Consider the following 24,903-nt stretch of genomic DNA (forward strand, 5'->3'; position numbering starts at 1 on the left):
ATAAGGTTTTTATTAACAGGACTAATATCAAGACTTTCATTTTTAATTTTTAGATCGAACAAATAGTTAAGATGTAAAATTATATTTATTACTTATTAGATCTCTCCATGTTTTATTTTTCTTATGTAGGATTTTAGTATATTACTAAATCTATATTTTACCTATTTTGAATTTTAAATTTTAACTATTGATGTGATCTAAAAATTAATAAACGAAGATCTAGTCATCCTAATGTAAACCTGACTTTATAAACATATTATATATATATATATATATATATATGTATACTATTACTCATTATTTGTTTCATTACTTTCCAAATTACTCAAACAAGTTTCTCTCACTCAACTTGAATCCAACACTGTTTTGTCAATTCAAATCCTTAAATTATCGTTTAGCTTTTTGTAACATTATCATATTATGTGAAATATTGAATGGTCTAATATAATATTTACGGCAAAGCATTTCATCTAAAAACATTTGTACTATAAATATAGAAATAAAAGAAGTTAACTATATTATTTACCAAAAAAAAAAAGCAAATTAACTATATATGTAAAGAAAATGTATATATGAGGCTAATAACGCAACCAATAGGTCCTGCGACGAAACCAATTGTAGTCTTGTAAACCTTGAATGGGTCCCATTGCAGCAATTGCCATGTCCTAAAAGGCCCACAGAAATAATATATTCAAGAAATTGAAAATGTTGTTTGCTAATAAAAAAAAGAGAGAGAAATTGAAAATATTATAAACAAGGATTTATAATATTTATATATTTAGTTCTTGATTACCTTGTCAAATATAAAACGGTTTGCAACATGTTTAACTGTGTCAACATCTACGGCATCAATCCTCGCCATCAATTCAGTCAATGGGATTCTTCGTCCATATTTAAGCAACTGCAAACATAAAAAATATATATATATATATAACAACTCCAAACTGCTTCTTACTCATATTTATAAATAAAAAATGCCATTCATCATTGCTATTATATTATAAAAATGCTTGTTTGGTAACTTTGTTAAATCGTCCCCTCTATGCGTAGAAAAGTAAGACCCACCTGAAATGAGTGGTCCCAAAGACAATGACGTGGGATATAGATGTCCAAACTACTCCATTTGATCCTAAGGCCTCAAAGTGAAACATGGATGACCAAGTTATGCATTTTTTTTTTTTTTTCCTTCTACTATAAATAGGTGTGTTTGGTGGAAGAGCAAGAGCATACCAACCGAAGAAAATCAAGCCTAAGTGAAGCTTTGTAGAGAGAAAGTGAGAGATTTCGAGAAAAAGAAGAAAAAGAGAGAAAGTCAATATCTTTTGTCCAATAGTCAAGAGAGAGAATAATAGGAGCCTCCGTTTATCCAACAATCATGTACACTTTAGTCCTTTTGAAATATTCATTTTTCTGTATTGTTTCCTCTTTCATAGGATATACCATTTTGACAATATTTAAGCTTACCAGTTTGATGAATATTTGTTGTATCCTATTATTCTATTAATAGTCTAAACTCATGTCTTATGCGTTTCTCCTTTTATTTTAAGAGGAATCCATGTAAAATTTTTGTATTATATTTGTTCATTTTTATTTCTTTTATTATTTTTCTATTGGGTAAAGACTTGCCCATTTAATTGCACAAAGAAAGGAAAAGATTTTATATCGTTGTGCTATTTATTATTGTTAATTGTGTAACTTTTTCCCAATAAGTGGTATTGGAATATTGGTTATAATCTTGATATTTTTCTCTTATAAGATAAATGGAGGAATTGAATGTGTCATATTTGATGATCAAATTGGGGACTTCAAATTATGAAATTTGAAAGTTTTGAATGGAGGATTTATTATTTGAGCATAATGTCTACGAGGCTATAGAAGGAGCTACAACCAGGTCAAGTGACATGGATGATACTAAGTGCAAAAATTTGAACAGAAAAACTGTTGGAAAAATTAGGTAACGGATTGATAGCAATGTCTATAATTTTGTTGCAAAGAAAACCAATGCCCATAATTTATGGAAGACTTTGGTGCAGATGTCTGACATTAAAACCTCTCAAAACGAATCTTTCCTAATAAAAAAGTTTATGAAATTGAAATATCAAGGTGAAAGTCCCATTGTAAAGCATCTGAGTAAATTTAAGGATTTATTGAATTAGCTTGGAGCAGTGCAGATGACTTTTGATGATAAAGTACAATCCTTGATATTGATGGGTTCATTATCTTTATAGCTTGGAGATAATATTAACCCACATAATTTGTGTACTTCTTATTTGTAGGTAAAATAAAGTATATTTCAATATAAACAAACTAAAAAGAGGTGTTATAGTATAAACAAACTAAAAAGAGGTGTTATAGAGCTAAAATGAAGATTCAAACAAAAGATCCTATTGAATACTCTAAAGTCATTATAGAAAGATGTTCGAATATACATAATCAATACTATTTTGATTATATCTGGAATTTTAGATAGAATTTTAAGATGATTTTAGTTGAAGAATTTTCTTAATTCATTATGAATCTCAATGTAAAATTTCATTGCAATAAAATTAGCCAATGAGTGCCAATTTTAATTTGAAGTTAGAGAAAATATGCAATTAAGTAAATTTGCAGTCTTAGGGGAAAATTGATTTTTGAGTGCCTTCCAGATGTCCAAATGCTTATTATCATATATGAATGGAAATCCAAGGTACATCCCTAACTATTCTAAATAGAATCAGAGCAAAATAAGAAGGTTTAGAGCTCTAAAAGGTGTTCCAAATATAGGTTGACATGAATAAAGGTGTTTTCTAAACTTTAAGAGTTGTATGTGGGTTAATTTTTGTAGAGATCAAGTTTTGGATGCAAGATATTTTCCAACTTGGAAGACTTTTCAAACAAGTCTCTTTTCAACCTAAAATTTGGCCAGCACATGTATAGATACCAAATTTCGACTTTCGACCAGTTTCACACCCCATATGTGGTTGCACATGTATTCTAAACTTGCCCACTTGCCCAAAAATTAGGTGCTTTTATATGGCCACTTGTTTCGAATTTTAAGCTAAAATTTTATTGGTTCTCATACTATAAAAGGTTCTTTTATAGTCAACCAAAGGATATCCAAGACTTATAGATTTTCTTTTGTAAGTTTTAAGAGGAATTTTTGGAGAGTTTAAAGGTGAAGGTAACATCAAAGGTTTAGAAAAATAAGAGTTAATTTCTCTTGCCATTAAAGCTCCTTTCTTTTAAGCTTTTAGAGCAAAAGTTGCAGCAAGCAAGGAAGGAGTTGAAACATGGATTGTTGCAAGTTTTGTGGAGTTTCATGGCTGAATTCAACAAAATAGTTCATATAACTATTTTCCTTGGTTGTTTGTTAGTTACATTTTCACCAAATTTCATTATTTTGCACTTTATAATTATGAACTAAACATCATATCTATGGCTATGATGTAGCCCTAATTATAAAGGTTCAATATTATTTTGGGATTTTATTTATGTTCTTTAATAAAGTTTATAATTCATCAATTTACTTAATGCTTTATTCTTGACAGTTTGAATAATCGGTTTGAGTAATTTGAAATAGTCTGAAAACATGATCAAATTATAATCATTTAATGATTACATTTTTATTTCAATTGTGTGAATATAAATTGAAATCTCATGCCATGTTAGAATCTTAATCTTGTGCTTAATGATATTGCATGAACATTAGGTCTTAATTTGGTTTAATCCGTGTAGCAATCTTACAACTTTTAATTATCTTTTAAATAAGTATAATGATCTTATCTTTTAAATTCCTTGCAAGTTATGTATTAAACCTAAATAATTAATGGTGAAATCATAGTTCTTATTGCATTATTAGTGGCATTTGACCTGATTTACTCTCTTATATGCAATTTATTTACTCTAGTATTTGTTTACCTTACTTACTCACCTTTAATTATTGAGCAATCGTCCAAATATTCTTTTTATTTTAGTTTAATTAATACAACAATTCAACCAAAATTTAATAATTAATTCTATTCCTCATGGGATTAGTAAACATTTTTCTCATCATTTACTTGCTAAAAGAATCATATACTTGCAAGGATTTTTACACAACACATGACGGCAAAGCTACCTGAAGAGCAAGGAATAAATCCACAATCTCAAATACTTGTTTTAAAAAAAAAGAAAAAAAAAAGCCAAAACCTAAAAAACGATGACAAACATGATGATAAGTCACATGAGAGACCTAAGCTAAGGAAGAAGTTTGCATGGTTTCATTATAGAAAGTCGGGCCATAAAAAATGTCAGTACAAACATTGAAAAAAGGAACAGAAGATGGAAAGAGATGATAAAAATAATAATAATATTATTACTACAACATCATCTAATGGAGACATCACTTTTCATTATGACAACGATTTTGTAAATATAACGCACAATATTTCTTAGTTGTTTCAGTGCCTCGTATAATGTCATATTTTACTACAACTTCTTCCTATCATATTCCAGCAACCACTGGCTACATGAAGATAGAAATGATGCAATGTGCAAGATTGCAGGTATTGGAGGTGTATGTTTGGAGACCAATAATGGATATAAGTTGATATTAAAAAATACCAAACATATTCTTGATATTAGTCTCAACCTAATATATATTGATGTACTTAATGATGAAGGCTACCAAATGCTTTGATGAAGAAAAGTGGAAACTTACTACAAGATCTTTGATAGTGGCAAAAGGTATAAAATATTGTTCTTTTTATACTTGTAAGCAAAACAACATATAAAAGTTGTGAACATAGTTTATGAATTTTTCACTGAGCTATGGCACATGAAGCTTGGTTATCTAATTGAAAATTAGATGCAAATATTATCCAAGAAACATAAAGATCTTGGTTTGAAGAATACAAATTTAAAGGTATGCACACATTGTTTAACTGATAAAAACATAAAGTTGCATTTAAAAGTTTTTCTCCTTCTAGAAAATCAAATATTTTGAATTCAGTGCATACGGATATTTATCCAATGGATGCCAAAAGTTTAAGTGGTGCTCAATATTATATCACATTAATTTATGACAAGTCAAGAAAAGTTTGGGTTTTTGTGTTAAAGGCTAAAAGATAAGTGTTGGATACTTTTAAGCAATTTAATACTATTATTGAATGAGAAACTAGAAGAAAGTTGACATGTGCTCATGCAAATAATGGTGAAAAGTACAAAGGTACATTTGAGGAGTACTACAAAGTTCATGGGATTGTATTAAAGAAGTTTGTGCTTAAAACACCACAACACAATGAGGTCACAAAGAGAATTAATTGCATGATTAATAATAGCATCAAGTGTATGCTATCTCACATAATGCTATGGCCCTTTTAGGCTAAGATAATGAGAAAAACATTGGACTTTATTAACTAGTCACCTTTCGTTCCCTTGAAAGGTGATATGCCAAAGAAGTTTTGGTTAAGAAAAGATGGTTCTTATGACTCCTTGAGGGTTTTTGGCTATAGGTCATTTTTCTATGTACCCAAAGACAAATGAACCAACTTGACAACAAAGCAAGATAGTGCATCTTTATCAAATATGGCCATGGAGAATTTAACTAAAGATTATTGCAAGTTGTTGACAAAAAGGTCATCAAAAACAAAGATATTGTATTTTTTAAATATCAAACCATTGAAGACTTTGAGAAGAATGAGAAACCAAAGTCCACCAATGAAGAAATATTTGTTCCAACACCTTCACCTATAAGACATGATAATGAGAGGGGAGATATTCAAGAAGCTAACAACAATGCCAATATAGATGATCATCCTATCAATAGTTTGCCTATAGATGTAGATAAACAAGATGAAGTAAACATTCCAAAGACACTAGTTGAACCTCATTCAAGAAGATCTATAAAGGTAACACAACTTTCTAGCTTGTATCCACCTCATGAGTACAAAATGATCACAGATGGGGTAGAATCAGATAGCTAGAAAAGGCTATGGCAATTGAGAAGAAAAATGAATGAATATATGCCTTGCAAGAAAAGATGAAACCCTTGTATGGGAATTACACATATGATTTGGTAAAATTACTAAATGGTAGAAGAACTCTAAGAACAAATGGGTTTCAAGTTAAAGACTCAATAGAATTGCTCACGACCAAAAAGAATAAGGCAATGCTAGTCATGAAGGCATTCAACCAAAAATAGGGAATGGATTTTTACGAAATCTTTTCACCTATAGTAAAGATGTCTTCTCTCATAGTTGTTTGGGTTTAACAATCAATCAAAATCTAGAGATTGAGTAAACTGAAGTGAAGATTATCTTTCTCCATGGGGAATTTAGAGTAAGAGATTTATATGGACAAACTTGAAGGATTCAAGGTTAAAGGAAAAGAGAATCTTCTCTATAGGTTGAAAAAAAGCTTAGATGGGCTCAAACAAGCACCATAATAGTGGTATAGAAAATTTGGATCCTTTATGGAAGATCACAAGACTAACTCAAGTGCTTGTGTACGTGAAGAAATTTTTTTATGGTAATCTTATCATTCTTCTGCTTTATATTAACTATATGTTAATCGTGGGTTATAATGCAAGTAAAATTGAAAGGTTGAAAAAGGACCTCAATAAATCCTTTGCCATGAAGGATTGAAGATTGACAAAACAAATCATTAGCACGAATATTATTCATGACAGGGAGAATGGAAAACTTTGGTTATCTAAGGAGAGGTATATTGAGAAAGTTTTGAAGACATTTAACATGAACAAGGCAAAACCAATTATATTTCCATTTACGGGTCAAGCTTAGTTGAAAACAATATCTTATAAATAATTAATGGAAAAGTGTTTTATGCATCAATAGTGGATAGTTTGATGTATGCTATGGTATGCATAAGGCTCAACATTGCTCATGCAATTGGTGTATTTAGTTGGTTCTCTTCAAATCTCAAATATGTCAGAGGTACTTTTAAATATCATCTATGCTTTGGAGATGGAAAATTTATGTTGGTTGGATACATAGAAACAAACATGGCTAGTGATGTTGATTCTAAAAAGTCCACATCGAAGTATTTGATTACTTTTGCAGGGGGAGTTGTGTTATGGCAATTAAGATTACAAAAATGTGTTACTTATTGAAAGTTATAAAGAAGTTTTGTGGATGAAGACATTCATAAAAGAATTCAACCAAAAACAAAAGAAATTTGTTCTATACTACAATAATAAAAGCGTTATCAATAAAAATCCTACTTTCCATTATAAATCAAAACACATTAATATGACATATCATTGGATTAGGTATGTACTAAAAAGGAAGCTATTGCAAATTGAGAAGATTCATATCGATGAAAATAGCTCAATTATTGATGACCAAAGCTTTACTTATAGAAAAAGCTTAAGATTTGCAAACAGGTTGTAAGTTTAGGAAGCCCTCCTTCGCATAAGTCGTGAAGGGGAGATTTATTGAGTTACCCCTCCTATACATGGAGGAGTTAGGCCCACATGAAATGAGCGATCCCAAAGACAATGACATGGAAGATGGATGTCCAAGCTAACATGGAGAACCAAGTTGTACTCCTTTTTCTTCTAGTATAAATAAGTGTGTTTGGTAGCATAAAAAGAGCACACCAAATGAAGAAAAGGAAGCCCAAATGAAGGATTGTAGAGAGAAAATGAAAGACTTAAAGAACAAAGAGAGAAAAAGAAAAAATAAATAGAAAATAAAAGAGAAAGTTAATTTCTTTTACCAATAGTCACGAGAGAGAATAGTAGTAGCTTCCATTTTATCCAATAGTTACACATTAATTAACTCTTTTAAATATTCCTTTTTCTAAATTGTTTTCTTTGTATATGATATACCAATTATATGATATTCAAACTTACTAAATTGATGAATATTTGTTTATGTTATTATTTTGTTAATAGTGGATGAGCTTATGGATTGATTTACATGGTTTTCTCCTTTTATTTTAAAGATTTCAACATAAATTTTTCATGTTATTTCTATTCAATTTTTATTTTCATTATTATTTTTTATTAGTTGTTGTCTTGCCCATTTAATTGCACAAAGAGGGAAACGGATATTTCTTTTTTATGTTATTTATTAGTGTTATCTATATAATTTTTTTCCAACATACTTTAATGGCATTTGTTATTTAAATTAGAGTTGTGTTATTTATTATAAGAGGAATTATTATTGACATGGTTATCATTCATTGGTTGTAATTAATTATATATTAATTTTGTGATTCTCAAAACCTAATTTGGGAAAGAAAACATTTCTGAAAAACCAATTAAATTATCAAATGACATATAAGTTATACTAATAATAATTAACATTGGTGACAAATAACATTTTTCCTTAAATAATGGTTAGTTTTCTCACATAACTACAATTACAAGCTTAAAATAAGGGGGGAAAAAACTATTACAAAATTAAAGAATAAAAAATAGAAATATATTTCAAACTACATATTTATAGAATGAGATCCGTTTTGATAAACAATTTTTTTATTACCATAAATGATTTCAGATTTTTCTAATGTTGATCTCCTAATCCAAAAAGAAAAACTAAAAAATATATATTACATAACCAACTTAAATAATATGCTTGCAATTTATATTAGCATATTGTCCTTTATATTTTTTTCCATTTTATTAATCCTCCTATATATAAATCACCAACTGGCATAAAATTGTCATGTTATTGTTGTTTATCCCTAATGTTAGTACATTTTATCAGTGGTGTGTCAGTCACATGGTTTTGTTAATTGATGTGGCTTCCTTGTGATCTCTTATTTTCCTTACATATTGTTTGCTAAAGTTTAGTTTAATATTGACCATGTATCTCTTTTTTATTAGAGACTTGTTCTACTAGTATTATGACAAGTTAGATCTTTTCAGGTGATATATAAACCTGAAGATTGGTTCCGCATCTATTTTAAGCTTCATTTTACTTAATCCTAATGAAGATCAACTACGTTTCCTCTCAAACTTTCTTTCTAGAAACTTAATCCTTGATTTCTAGGTTTTTCATCAGTTTCACTAGGCATCAAAGCTTTTGAATCCATGGTGAATTCAAATCCAATCCTTCCTATCTCTCTATTTCCAAGCAATATAATAAAGTTAGATGATTTGAATTATTCCTTGTAGAAATTGTAGGTTCTACCGGTGATCAAAGGGCATAAATTTATAAAGTTCTTGCATTTCTCTTCATATGATAAATATCTCAAAGGAATACTATAACAGCCCACCTCACCGCACTTATTATGAGATTTTTTATTTAGAGTTTTCTAAGAGGTCACTTATTCTAGGATTGCTCTCACCTAAGCATGCTTAACTTAGGAATTCTTTTGAACTTTAAAACTAACCACTCTGAAAATGCCTCACTACTATGAAAGTGACTATTATTATATTTGAATTATCCTCTATCTACACTCGAACGATGTAGGATTGGACACCAAGTTACCTGCCAATGCCTTGCACATGCCCACGTTGGTCGTCACAAATACGCCATGACTACAATTCATCTTATGTGACTTCCAACAACACTATTTCAAGTTATTTTATTCATGATCAAGACAATTAGAAGGTTTAAGCCTAATTTATTGTTGGATAATTACATGGTACAATTGCACGAGAAGTTATTGGTCACTCTCTTAGAAAAGATTAAACATATAAGATTTGGAATGCAATTACATATCATTATGTAGCTCAATCTCTAATTAGGGTTCTTTGTTACTAAAGTTTGATGCAGAACACCAAGAAAAATAGTCTTTCTATGGATGGTTACATTCTCAAGATAAAGGATTTGGCTAGAAATTTAATAGCTATTAGTGATAATGTCACTAAAACCAATTTGTTGATGTACATTCTTGGAGGTCTCAATCCCAATTTTTAATCTATCTCAACAATTCTAGAGGTATGACTCGAAAAATATTATTTAGAATAAATACAACACCATCTCTTAACATTGAAATCCAAATTAGAAGAGCAAAATTCAAATATTCATTATGATGTTACGCATAGAGCTGCTTTAGTTCTGTTAATCCCTCTTCTGGTCATGGTTATTACAAGACTCAACTTGTTTCATGGTCCTAGATTATCAATTATGACTTATCTTGGGTTTAGAATAAAAATCGTTATTCGATGCAACCAAGTTATTCATAGTATAATTGCTCTCCTTTGGGCATTATAGATTTTACCAATAGAGTTTTCAATTTAATGCCTACTTCACTTATTAATTGAGGTTATGGTTTTGTCACCAAGAGGCAAAGATCTAGGTTTCTTTGGTAGAGGCAATGGACATTCTAAACCAACTTGTTAGCTCCATGGTCTTTATGCACATGTTATAGCTCATTATTATTGTCATTTTGGTTACAATTTTATAGGACCTAATGCTTTTACTGGTTTTTCTCCTCGTAATGTTCAGTATGGTTTTACCACTCAACCACAAGCTTCTTTTGTTCCTTATGTTACCTATGTTCTCCCGCACTCATCTGGGAATAAAATTCTTTGTCCACTACTCATTCTCTTTCAAGTTCCTATACTCATGCAATTTAATGCTCCTTATCCAACATCAATGGTATGTTTTCTTCTAGTAGAGCGTAAGACTATCCCTTATCTCCTCGACCAACCGCAATAATTCCTTCTTCTTTTATAAATCTTAGCTATTCACCTAGTAGATCTCCTTTGACTCTTTTCCCTTCATAGAGCGATATGGTTCACTCAACTTCATCAATTTAAACTATGATTACTTTTGCACCGATGGTAGTCATATTTGAAAAGTTTGTTGGGAATTGTTAGCTTGTTTCTCCCATGACCTTGATTGATCCTACTCAGTATCATGATTGTGGTGCCATAAATCATATTGCAATTGATGGAGAAGTGCTTTTGGAGAAAATTGAATACAAAAGTAATAACAAATTAATGGCTGGCAGTGATCAATATCTAGCTATTACACATATTAGTAGTACTTTTTTGCCAACTAGTTCTACTACCATCAAGCTTCTAAATGTTTTGGTTATCCATACTATTGTAAAGAACCTATTAAGTGTCCCATGATTGGAAAAAAACAATGCTTTACTATTGAATTTACTGCTTTCTCTTGTGTTCTTGAGGATCATTGAAGGATTTCATTTCTAAAAGGAGTGCTTAATGAGGGCTTATATAGATGCTTCTTCCTAATGAGTGTTGTCATACAAGCTTGATATCTTCACCTAATATTGCTTCTAGTATTGGTTTCTATACTCAATGTCATCCTTTTGGAACATCATTAAGTTCTTTTTCACCAACTTCTACTGTTATTTCTCCATATGTTAATGATAGACTCAAGTCTACTGTTGGTCCTGCCAGTTATTATACTACAAGTTTTTCTCTTACGATGAACTCTAATAAAGTGTTCTCTTGTAATTCACCTTGTACTTAGTTTATTTCTAGTTCTAAATTTATTTGTAATGAAGTTTCAAATCTTTCTTATAATACTCTTTGTTCACAAAAATCTATTGATTGTAAAAATTCATCTAAAACTTATACTTCTTTTCTATTAATAAAAGCAATGCTATTTCTACTTTGCCTATTTCTTATTCTTATTCTAATTGTTCGAATTATTTGCTCTCTTTTCAAATTCTAAATCAACTACTAATATCAATATTTTGCATCAATGACAAGGCCAACCACCTTTATAGGTTCTTTCAAAAATTTTAAGTTTTTATCATATGCCTTCTTCACACAATTTGTCTTTCTATGATGCCTGTAAATTTGTCAAACAACACCTCATCTCCTTTCCTTCCTCTATCTCATGAGCTTTAACTCCTCTTGAATTGATTCATATAGACTTCTACGGGCCAACTCCTATCAAATTTGTAGAAGATTTTCACTACTTTATACAATTATTGGATGATCATACTCGATATGTATGGCTCTATCCTCTAAAACTCAAATCTAAAGTTTTTATTTATATATGTTCATTAAATTCCAAACCATGGTTGAAAGAACCTTTGATAAAAAAATCAAAACTATTCTAGCTGATTGGGTAAGTGAGTATTGTTCCTTCTTGTTTTTTCTTACCAAAACTGGAATCCAATTTTATCATCCTTGCCCTTATTTGCATACTCAAAATAGTAAAGTTGAGTGCAAACACATACATATTATTCAAGTAGGTCTTAGTTTGCTTGCTCATGCTCTTATGTCTCTTGCTTACTAGTAAGTGAGTGTGTTGTTTTTATTATCAATCGATTACCCACTCAAGCCTACAAAATCAAATCCCATATCAACGTTATTTTTAAAGAACTCTTGATTATCATGAAATTGCATATGTTTGGTTGTATATGTTAAGCCTTTCTACAACCCCATAACAATAATCAATTTCATTTCCATACACAAATGTGTGTTTTTCTTGGTTGTAGTTCTTATCAGAAAGGCTATAAATGTCTTTATCATTCAAGTCATATCTACAGTTCTAGGAATGTAGAATTCAATGAATCTGATTTTCCTTTTTACTCTTATCTTGTTTCTATGTTATTCATCAGATTTAAAATCCTACTCTCTTACCAAAGAATTTGCATTATTCATCAGATTCAAAGTCCTACTCTCTTACCAAAGAATTTGTATTATTCATCAGATTCAAAGTCCTACTCTCTTACTAGAGAATTTGATGAAGTCTCATCTATTTCTCACATGGTTTTATATTGATCATCTACTACTACTACTACTACTACGACATCTTCTTCCGACAATATTTCACCATTTGTTTCTTCTCCATCCTCTTTCTTGCTCTTGTCTCTACTTCAGTTTCTCCTTCCTTTCCACCTTCTCCTCCTTTTATTTATTCACAAGTTGATTTGCTTAATTTTTCTCCTCTTCTTCCCTTTAACCTGTTCTTTCTTCACAATATTCATCTTATGACCACTTGTTCTAAAGTTGATATTTTCAAACCGAAATCCTTTGTTGCTACCAATCATCCTTTACCTACTACTAGGTTTTCTTCTTCTTCTAATCCTACTACTTTGTCTCAAGCTTTGTTCTACCCTCATTAAAAGAATACAATGACTTTAGAATTTAAAGCCCTTCGACGTAATAAGACATGGAGCTTAGACCCTTATGTTCCTAGGATGCGTGTAGTCAGGAATAAATATATATTTTGAACCAAGTACAACTGAGAGACTGAGAGATTGTTTGGTTGCAAAAGGTTTTGACTAAACAATTACTATTGACTATATTGAGACTTTTAATCCTGTCATTAAGCTAGCCATGATAACGATTGTTCTTACTTTAATCTTTTCTAACAATTGGGAGGTTAGACATTTTGATTTTGACAATGCCTTTCTTAATCTGGGGACTTAAAAAAAGGTAGTTTACATGGTTCAAACTGAAGGTTTTATTGATTCCTGTTACCCTACACTTTTCTACAAGCTCTCTATGGTCTTAAAAAAAACCGTCGAGCTTGGTTTGACAAACTTAAGACTCTTCTTCAAGACATTGGTTTTCGAAATTCATAAGCTAATACTTCTTTATTCATCTTGAAAACAGTATCGGCATATGCCTTGCTCTTGGTTTATGCGGATTATATTTTGTTTTTCAGGCAATAATCCTATTTATTTAACCAACTTAATGACGCAATTAGATTCTATCTTTTCTCTTAAAGATTTGGGCAGCCTCTATTATTTTCTTTGTGTCCAAGTGACTCGTACAAGCTCTAATATGTCCCTGTGCTGTGCCTGGTCAAATATGTTTGAGATTTATTATAGAAGACTAAGATGAATGGTGCTAGACTTATTTCATCACCGATGCATTCTAGCAAGAAGTTATTTCTGTTTGATAGTGATCCTTATGATGAGTCTGCTGCTTACAAAAGTACTGTGAGAGCTTTGCAATACTCGTCACTTACTCCGCCAAATATATCATATTCTATTAGTACCTTGAGTCAATTTCTTCATGCTCCTACTATTAATCAGTGGGAAGCTTGTAAACATATACATCGATACTTGAAAGTTACTCTTCATTATGGCTTAAAGTAAACAACGAACAAAATTCTCCAAGTTTAAGGCTTTGCAGATGCAAATTGGGCTGATACTATTGATAATTGTCATTCTGTTAGTGGATATTGCATCTATTATGGTACAAATCTAGTTTCCTATAGTTCCAAGAAATGGCATGTAGAGGCTCGCTCTAGTACTGACGTAGAGCGGCTCGCTTTTGCCCACATTACCTCTGAAATTTGTTGGCTTCAAAATTTAACAGCAGAGATTTAGTTTAAGCTTTATTGTCCTATCGTGTAGAGTGACAACACTGGAGTTGCTGCTTTAGCTGGTAATCCTATTTTACATGCCCAAGTTAAACATATTGAAAGCGACTTATAATTTTCTAAAAGTAATTCAGAAGACTTTGGAAATTAGATACATACCTACAGAAGATCAAGTGGTTGCCATCTTTACGAAACCACTTGGTATAGCTAGATTTCTTGCTCTTCGAAGTATGCTCAATATTGCAGATACTAAAGACTAATATTGTTCTTGGTACATATCTTTCAAGGAAGAAGCTTGCTTTTGCGCGGGCGTATTGGTGCAGCTATTAGCTTATTCATCCTATTGTTTTTGTGTGAAGAAGGTACCTTACAGAGACTGATACAGAGGCTAAAGAGGTTTATTAAAGAAGCGTGCTTTTATGGGGGCATGTTATGTGTTTATGAGTGGTGTGCCAGTCACGTGGAGGTGGCTTTCTTGTGATGTCTTATTTTCCTTACATACTATTTGTTATAGTTTAATTTAATGTTGATCACGTGTCTCTTTTTTATTAGGGAATTTTTCTATTAGTTAATGTGGTTATAATAGATTAGATCTCTATATAAAAATTGAGACTGGTCTAGCATTTATTATAAGCTTCATTTTACTTAATCCTAATGAAGTTTCACTACATTTTCTGTCAAACTTTCTCTCTACTAGAAACTTCATCTTCTACCTAAATTTTTAGGGTTTTCATCAATTTCACTCCTAGCAGTACTGACGAAGAAGAATATATATGGTCATATAGATAATAATTACGCTTTTTTTTTTTTCCCCAAATCTAATTTGCTTACTCTCTTTTTAACTGCTTTATTAAACTCAATTTGAAAGGCAAATTAAAAACGAATACCTGACGTCCAATATCTTCAGCAACAGGGGTTGTTCCATCTAAGTGGAGAAGCATAGAAGATTTCAGCTGTACCAAAATAGCTAGTTAAAAATATTGTAACTTTTTATTTCGCGATCAAAAATTATTATAAGTTAATTAGGAATTCTGACTTGTATAGTAGTTAGGATAGAAATAAAAAGTTAAAAGTAAATTAATTACTACCTGATTACGAGCACGGATAACATCAACTTCCGAAACTCGATAAATTAATTTTGTTATTTGGTACATTATCGCCTGGGATAAATCCTCTAAGCAATCTGGCTGAATATTCATGGAAAAAAAAAAAATTAAAATCAGTCAGAATTAAACTTTTGCGAGAGACTAAAAATAAGTGAAATATTATAAAATTTAATTAATATTATTACCTTTGCAACAGCATAGACACCAAAGAGGCCTGTATCTGAATAGTTGGTGCTAAAAGCCGCCATGCTTTCTGCTAATTCGTTAATGCTGACCTTCTGTGCAAGCTCTGAACTATATATAGTATCCAACATTAATTAGGGAACGTGGAACTAATTATTTTATTTTAGTTTTGGATAAGAAAATATGGAACTAATTAACTACGGGATAAAAATATTTGTAAAATATATAAAAATTAAAAGTCCAACCCCATGTGTTTTCCGGCCCCAGAAGTTTTGTCCCAAGAACTAAGCACGGTCTGCATCACCATCAAAGCAATGGAATCTGGATCCGTGTATGATGCTCCTTCGAATGCAATAGCAAATTGTGCCAGAGGAGCATCGTCATCAATTATTCGAACCTAGAATTATTAATTAATTATTCAATTAATATTTTAATTCTATAAAATGAAAAAAAAAAAAAAAAAAAAGAGTAAGCCTGCTTGTAAGGTTATATATAACCTCAGAGCCAGTGAAAATTGTTGGTTGATTTGCAACCCACTGAAGGCTTGTGTTTGGATTAGCTGAGAGCTTTGTAAACAACTTCTTCACTTGCTCCACAATATCTTCATGCCTCACAGCTCCAACTCCACAAATTACCTAATTAATTAAGCCTCATTGTTAAATGACAATGCATGATTATATATATATATATATATATAACACAACAGTTCGAATTATGGGAAGGTATTTTTAAACTGTTTAAATTGATAAAATATAAAATGGATCATTTCAAATTAGTGAATCATATGTCATATCAAATACATGTAATTGAACCATTTTAAATAATTGAATCCATTTATTTTTAATTTAAAAAGTTAAAAATATCTTCACTTGAACATTATTGTATAAAATCAATCATCTATTGATTTTGAGTTTTAATACCATTAATATACTCAATATAAGTTGTCTCACTTAGCCTACTGGATAATTTTAATATTTATGTATGACTATGTTTTTTTATTTATTTATTTTTTATTTATTTTTTTTGGGGGGGATCAGGGTATGAATATATGTAATTGACTGATGAAGAAAGTGATGATTAATTACCATTCTGTGGGCAGCGTAATGGGTGGAAACATAATCTTGAAGATCTGCTTTGGTAATCTTTTTAATATTATTTACGGGTCCCAGAATGGTTCTACCCAGAGGACTGTACTGGAATGCAGTTGCATGCAAATGATCAAATATAACTTCCTCAGCCTGCATCTCCACCTACGCATAACACACACAACATATTCACATGACTTTCAATTGATCCAAACATTTCTGCTTTTCCATTAATTAATTCCAATAATGTCATATATAATTTTATTCTATTTGGTGCTGTCCACTAGACATGGATATTGACGCCAAGCATAATTTAGGCATTATCGTCCAGTAGGTATAAATTATATATATATATATTGTGGATATTTGGTTCCTATTCCCTATCATAATAATGTTTATAATAATGTGGCCGCGCTACATCAAAAAATATTGGAGATGAAAATATCAAACAAAATATTATCAAATATGAAACGCTCGTATTGTGATCATAGAGGATCAACACTAATTTTGCAAAATTATATATATACTCATATTTTGGCAAAATTTTATATATATATTATATATTAGGTGTATGGATATATAATTATGTTATAGCATACGTTAATTCTACGTTATAAAGGGTGTGCCACTAATTTATTATGGATAAAAAAATTCGAAATCCAATGTTGACAATAGATTGGTAACACGCTATATATATTTATAATGCGGGATTGATGCCTTTTTCTGGGAAAATTATATATATATATATACACATATGTATACCTCTTCCTTCTCCTGAAGAATAATACCACGCTCTTGATCGATCAGAGCCTCATCCATGCACGAATTCTGCAACATGTCGGCCAATATATCCAAAGCCATCGGAACTTCTTCCCCCATCACCTTCACATAGTAAGTCGTCTGTTCCCTCGACGTGTAAGCATTCAAGTAGCCTCCCATGTTCTCCACTTCCTCCCACAATGCCTTCCCGGACCTCGACTTGGTCCCGTTCAAGATCATGTGCTCCAGGAAGTGCGCGACACCGTTGGTCTCGTCGGTCTCGAACCGAGAACCGGCGTCTACCCAAACGCCGACGGTGGCTGTTTTATCCCACTGAGTCGATTGAGTAGCGACTCGAAGGCCGTTAGGGAGGGTGGTGATTCTGGTTCTTGGGGACGAGAGGATGGGAGTGAGGTCCAGGGAAGATGTTGGGTGCGGGGAGGTGTAGCGGAGGAACCGTGGGTCCGGGTGATCGAGACGTTTGATCTTGGTGTTGATGGAGTTGGAAAGGCGGTCGTACTGCATTAATGTGGGGTCCTGAGGTGGTGGTGGAGAACGGTGGAGGAGAGATGAGGCGGAGCGAGTTGAGCCGTTGGATAGAGAGAGGAGGGATAGAGAAAGAGTGGTTCTGGTAAGGTGGCGGATTATCGCCATGGAGATGTGGTTTTGTGTTCTTTTGAGTATTGTAGAGAGAGCAAAAATGGAGAAAAGAGTGAGAGAAGGTGATGAAGATAGGGATAGAGAATTGTGTACGTGGAGATGGTGGAAATGGTCGTCTGACCGAGAGTGAGCGGGATGTAATGGGTGATCAACATGTGGAAGAGAGCTGAGTTTGCCAAGTCAAACTGCCTGTGACTTGTCATTGCTGAGATTTTATTTCTAATGAGTAAAATATTACATTTTATTCTAAAGAAAATGAATATTTATCATCCATGGGTCTGGTTCACATTTTCCATTTACATTTTTAATTTTGAAAAGTAAAAAAAAATAATAATAATAATTAAAAATTTTAATTAGGTATCATTTGTTAATATGTTTGGTTTTTATTTTTTTCTATTACACTCAATTTAATTTACCTACTTTAGTTGTTTGTTAATATTATTTAGTGATAATTAAATATTTCACTAGCTATATATCTAAGGATTAAAAAAATATATAAAACACGATTTGTAATTGTGTTGCTTTTTTTTTTTATTATCATTTATAGCTAATTGATATATCTAACAAATTTTAATTACGACTTATTAATACTAACAAACTGTTGAATTAAACAAATTATACATAATCTTGAAAGAAAAAAGAAAAAAAAAAAAAACAGAAACTGAATATGTTAGCAAGCAGCTAATTGCATGTTAATTTCTTGTTGGTGATCACCATTAGTGAACAAAATAGAGTTACAATCCTAAAAGATAGTATGATTTTTGGAACAAAAATTTTGAGCGTAATTTGTATGATTTTGCACACAATTGCACGGTTCCAGTTCTAGCAGAGTAATACAATGGTTTAAGGTGAAAAATACATTGTTTTCAGAATTTGGAGACTTGAAACTGAATATTTAAAGTGAAAATGTTTGAAAGCTCAAAAGCCATTAGTGAAAAAACCAACAAAGTATCACATCATATATTTTGATAAAGAAATAAATTATATATATATATATATATATATAGTTCTTTAAACTTACGTATATATGATATGTAGTTGCTAAATAAAAAAGCATGGAAAGTAATGAATCAAAATGTATAATTAATTTATTAAACGATGCAGTAATATTTAATTAATTTTTTTATTTATTTATTTATTGAAGTGTTCGTTTATTTATATTTAAATTATATAAATATGTTAATCAATGTATAATTTGAGCCAATATTTTGATACTTGTTAACATTTCTTATATATAATTTTAAGTGTTAATTGCAATTTAATATACACAATCTAATTTTGAAATTTATATGTTTGGATTTTAAATTTATTGTGTTTTGATCTAATTAGGTTTTTAACAAACGGCAATCAACAATTTGGGGATATTAATAACAGTTTAAAAAATAAAAAATAAAAGGTCTAAATTACCACAATTGGTTAAATATAACAAAATCATTAATCACCATTAGCAAATTCAATTGAATCAAAATGCAATGAATTGAAATTTGAAGGTTTGAATTTAAATATTTTAAATTTAAAGATAAAAAATGCAACTACTCAAAATAGAAGATATTAAAGTTTAATTTCAATTTGAAAATTAAAATATTCATTTATGTTAAGCATTTCAATTAAAAATGTATTTTTGTGATTTATATATATATATATATATAGTCAGTCTATGGTGCGGACAGTTCTCATGCGGACCATAGTATTGGTGACGATTTTTCATAATATTGGTGACGATTTTCTAAAAAACCGTCGTTAATACTATAAAAAACCGTCACTAATACTACGGTTCTCATACGGACCGTCCTCACAATAAAATTTCCATATATATATGTATGTATATATTTATAACACTCAGTGTATAAATATATGGTTTAGTGTTAGTTTCATGAAACTTTAATATAAAACGTAACAAAAGACACATGCTTGTATAATGTTGTAACAAAAGATTAAAGAAAAGGCTAAGGATACCTCGCTACTCTACCATAATTGTTATTTTCATTATACATAAAAGCTAAAATTTGGAATCCTAGCAGTTCACATGATAAATATTTTTAATAATTATTCTTTTAAAACGAAGAGTCTGCAGATCAAAATGGGAAACAAACTTAAAGTTAAGCAGATCAAAATGGGTAACAAACTTAAAGTATTATGTAAAAAGAAAACACTAATTGATTAGAATAATGTTAGGAATGGGTTTGGTTTTGTTATGATTGTTATGTGCTTTTTGGATTTTGAACATGATCTATCGTCAGTAACGCCGCAGACACCGCACAAAAGGACAAAGCCTGTGGTTAATTCGAATGGGTCACGTCTTTATAAATCCCTATCAGTACCATGTTTGCAGGTTTCCATTTTTCCAGCCCACAGGTGACAGTGGTTAGGCGTCTAACATCCACCAAACAATATTATTGGTGTCTTGTAGCCTACTTCTTTACGAAGATTTAAGAAATTCCCCTGTTCAATTCTCGTGATGATTTTTTTCATCATCAATTATGAGATTGAATTAGAAATTGATATTTAAAAATATAATTAAATTTTAAATATTATTTAAATTTTATTTTGTACTTTTTAATATATTGTTATATTTAAAATATTTTGAAATCTTAATTTTTAAAATAATTGAAAATTAAGAATAAAAGTTTTTGATATAAAAATCATCAAGATATTATTATGATGAGAGATTGAATGCATGAAGAATGATACTCTCCATTAATTTACATGAGGATTTAATATATTTTGTTATCTTAAAATGTCACTTCAATTCAAGATGGATAGTTTAATATGCTTCGTTTCAATTCAGATAGTCTAATATTTTTCCTTTCAATTTTCTCATAAAATGATTCCTTATTGGAATCCCACCAACTTCAATATCTTAAAAAACCAAAAAAAAAAAAAAAAAAAGGTTCAATCTGTAAAGTGCAAGACCCCAAATTTGACATCATCGCCGCCTGTGCCTTATGTTTATCACGCTGCTGCTACCGCCACCGTTGAGTTCATAAAGAGCCGCTCTGCCAAACTAAAGCCACCTTGACTCCTTAGATTTTTTATTTTTTATTTATTTTACCAAACCGAACAGTTTTGTTTCGTGTGAAGCTGAACTGAACCCACCATCGAATGATGACTGAATGGGTTTGGGCCTTGGCCAGACCACTCTTTTTTTTTAAAATTTAATTTTGTCAAAAGTATATATTTTCTTCAAAATTAAAATATTTATTAAATTATATATTAAAATAATATTAATTAATATATTTAAATATTAACATAAATTTTAAATGACAACTAAATTAATAAAATAAATTAATTAAATATTATCACATTATCTATTAATGAATATTTTAATAATTTAAATGTATTAAATATTATTATATTATTTATTGTATCATTATCTATTAAATATTATTGTTTTTTCTTACTTGCAATAATTTGAATTTGATGTTATTAATTTTTTTTGAAAGATTGTTATTAACAAATTAAATTATTGAAAAATATAACCAATATTATAAACACATAACTCAAAATATCAAAAAATTATATATATATATATATATATATTTTATACAAAACTGATTTTTTAGGAACTATACTGATTTTTTAAAGAACTATTTCATCATTTATTCTAGAAGATATGATGACACAAACAACAAAAATAAATCTTATACGGATTTATCCATTTAATTTTAAATGTTAAAATACTAAAGCTAATTTTAAAAAAAGAGAGATAAGCATTTAAATTTATATAGGATATCCAATTTTTAATGCCAATATCAAAAATATTTTCCAAGTTAAATTGAAAATAGTTTACAGCATAATATTATATATATATATATATATTCATTTAATTCATTAAAAAAAATAAACTGGACCAAACAATTTAATTTTATTATTATTATTGGAAGAATAGCTATTGCCATCTTAACTGACCTCAAGAGCAACAAAAGAACATGGTTTTTTAATGAAATTAACTGAACTTGTTAATAAAACCAAACGGAACTAATTAAATTTGGTTGGTTCAATGGATTTTTACCCACTTCTATTTTCAACAATATAATGACCATAGTGATACTGGTAACAGTTTTGTGACAAACTAAGCTTAGACTTAGAGAGGGGCGAAAATGGTAGTGTTGTGACTGTTAGGATTCTGTTACCAACTTAAGGATGTCCTACCCTGTTTTAATTGAAGTGAAAGGACCCAAACAAAAAAAATAATAAATAATAATAATAATAATAATCTAATAAGGCCTGGAGTGAATTGGCATGAAAGTAAAGTATTAGCAAAGGGTATTAGTTATGAGATTGATCTAATCAAGATTACTATCACTAAAACCACTCTTGAATTCAAGCATTGAGATTGATTAAAACCATTTAAAAGTTTTACTTCCAATTATATACCCTATATCTTTCAATTTGTTACAATGTAGTACGACATTTTTACTTTTTTATTTTTTTTTATCATCCGAAGCTAGTTGATTGATAATCTTAACTAGTTTCTAAATCGACTTCGAAATAGGCAACACCATTTTCAAAAAAGCTACCTTTACTTCTGATTGCAAAGTTCCGTTAGAAATTCAAGATATTATCCTACATTTCTTCAATACATTGAATAAGTAAAGGGTATCGTTTGAAAAGAAAAAATTTTAAAGGTCTCAATGGATATTAAACAGAATTAGAAGGCAGTAAAACATTTTTTTTTTTTTTATTGACCTAAATATTTGGTGAGTCAAATCTATCAGATTCCTAACCGGCAAAAAGTTAAAGCTTGGTAAGATTCTAGAAAGAGTAATGCTATTCATTATTATATGTATGGTTAACAATTGACATAGCATTATGTTCGGACCAACTATTTTTCCTATATTATAATAAATAATAATAATTGTATATTTGGTGATAAATGAAGCAATTAAAGGTATGAATAAGGCCACCTTTTTAGTTTATGAAATATTATTAATCTTGAAGCACTTAAGAATCTGCAAGATTAATTTTTTTTTTCGGAAGGTTATTTATGATTTATATAGTAATTTCAGAACCAGAATAAAGTTAGAAATTCATTTTGAAAATAATAAATATCTCTTTGAATAAAGGCATGAATAAGGCCACGTTAATTTTTTATGTTGGATTTGGAAAATTAAAGGTGATTAGTAGCTATTTATGGTTATTTATTTGAATTTAATTCAAGTAATAAAACGAAATATTTCATTCAGAAATAAATATTTGATTTGGAGAATTACAGATAATATACCTTTATTATAGATTCTTCATTCAAAATACATGATTTTCCTTATTAAGCTTCGGGGACTTTAGCCTATAATTCGACATTGAGGCAAGAAGAAGGGACCTTCTTCTAGACACATTCTCAAAGACAAAAAATCTGCCAAATTCTATACAGACATACTCCTAAATTTTTACTTTCTTATTTCCTTTAAATTGTATTGTTTTGTAACTTTTAAAACAATCTAGTGCATTTGTTCTTGTTATTTCTATAATTTTTCAGTTCAATAACATAAAATATTTCTTTTATTAATATATTCAATTTTCTAGTTCATTTTTTATTTTGATTTCTTATCATTTTTATTTTTTATTGAGTTCTTTGTATTTTACATTTGAGTTCCTAATCTCCTTTCTCGAAAGATCTATTTTTAATTGTTTATCTTTGTTATTTTTTATTTGAGTCAAGTTTCTTTTAAAATCCTTTATTACAAGGCATTAAAAAAATCTCAGATAGGAAGTTCTTTACAATATCTACAATAGTTGGATTTTTGTTATATTTATGTTTTGTGCACAATATATTAAATTTACCACTTTTGTATTTGTTACTTGGAATGCATTGCCTATTTTCCTCTAATTTTAATTAGAGTGGCAATGCCTGCACACGTTAAAGAAATGTCCAAATTACGTGGTATATGTAAAAGTACCAAACATATTTTTGGGATGTCCAATAGGACCTACTTGATATCAACCAAGATGGCAGTGATGAAATCTGGTAGCAGTTCCAAAAATCTTGTTATAGAAATGGGGTGGTAAATATTTTTTAAAAAATGTTATTCTTTTGAAAATTAATTTTTCTAGTGATAATTTTACCTTATTTTTAAATAACAGGATTGGTTCTGAGATCCTTTGCAGACTCTCAAAGTGGTTTCAATTAGAAAAATCCCATTGAATCGATACCAAAAGCCTAATGGGACTTTCTCATGAAATGGATATAATCTAATATTATAAATAAAATATCATAAACACTATTAATAAAATTTTCATAAAATCATTGTCATAAACGTTAAGAGTTCTAATTCGAGAATCAAGAGAAAGGAAAAAAAGAAGAAGAAAAAAGTCATACATATTAGATTAATAAACAAGAGTAATTTAAAAGATACAAAAGTTAAGAGTCAATAAAAGACAATATAAATGATAAATACAACGAAAGTACATGAAAAGGAAAATATATCAATAATAGAATAACAGCAGCGATAAAAATATGAAATGATGATATGCTACGAAAATGATGAAAATGCCAAATATAATGTGCATTCGAGAAACAGTTTAAAAATATAAAACTATGAGATAAACTCAATAAGTGGAATAGAATAATAATATGAAAATAGTCATCTAATTACAAAACTTTTCACCAAAGACCCAACTTTCACTCTTTTAAAAAGTTTTCCTCTTTAAAATTATTTTACAAAATCCAACTTGTATCCTAAGTCAATGTCATAAATAAGCATTTCATAACTAAAGAAATTTAAAATATCGTTAACTAACTAAAACATAAATCATTTTAATGTTAAACAATAAATAATGTAATCATAATTTATAAAAAAAAATAGAAAAACGTAATAAAATCACCAAAATATGTATATGAAAAAAAACACATACATTGTACATATGATATACCTAGCGCTATCAAATAGTGTACGACATTCCAAAATACTAGCAAACAGT

The 24,903-nt window shown here is 29.7% G+C and overlaps 1 protein-coding gene across 1 annotated transcript; it reads right to left on the minus strand.

The window, feature by feature from the left end:
* Positions 1–578: 578 nt before the first annotated feature.
* LOC107428866 (probable mitochondrial-processing peptidase subunit beta, mitochondrial) lies at positions 579–18,012 on the minus strand. The gene is made up of 9 exons (XM_048462003.2): positions 17,329–18,012; positions 16,567–16,731; positions 15,979–16,116; positions 15,727–15,878; positions 15,484–15,592; positions 15,281–15,379; positions 15,080–15,145; positions 794–901; positions 579–665 (listed from the first exon to the last, which is right to left on the minus strand). Exons 1-9 carry the CDS (start codon positions 17,977–17,979, stop codon positions 579–581), a joined length of 1,575 nt encoding a protein of 524 aa, XP_048317960.2. The 5' UTR covers positions 17,980–18,012.
* Positions 18,013–24,903: the final 6,891 nt, after the last annotated feature.

This window comes from Ziziphus jujuba, chromosome 12 (genome assembly GCF_031755915.1).
Source record: "Ziziphus jujuba cultivar Dongzao chromosome 12, ASM3175591v1".
NCBI classification, from domain to species: domain Eukaryota; kingdom Viridiplantae; phylum Streptophyta; class Magnoliopsida; order Rosales; family Rhamnaceae; genus Ziziphus; species Ziziphus jujuba.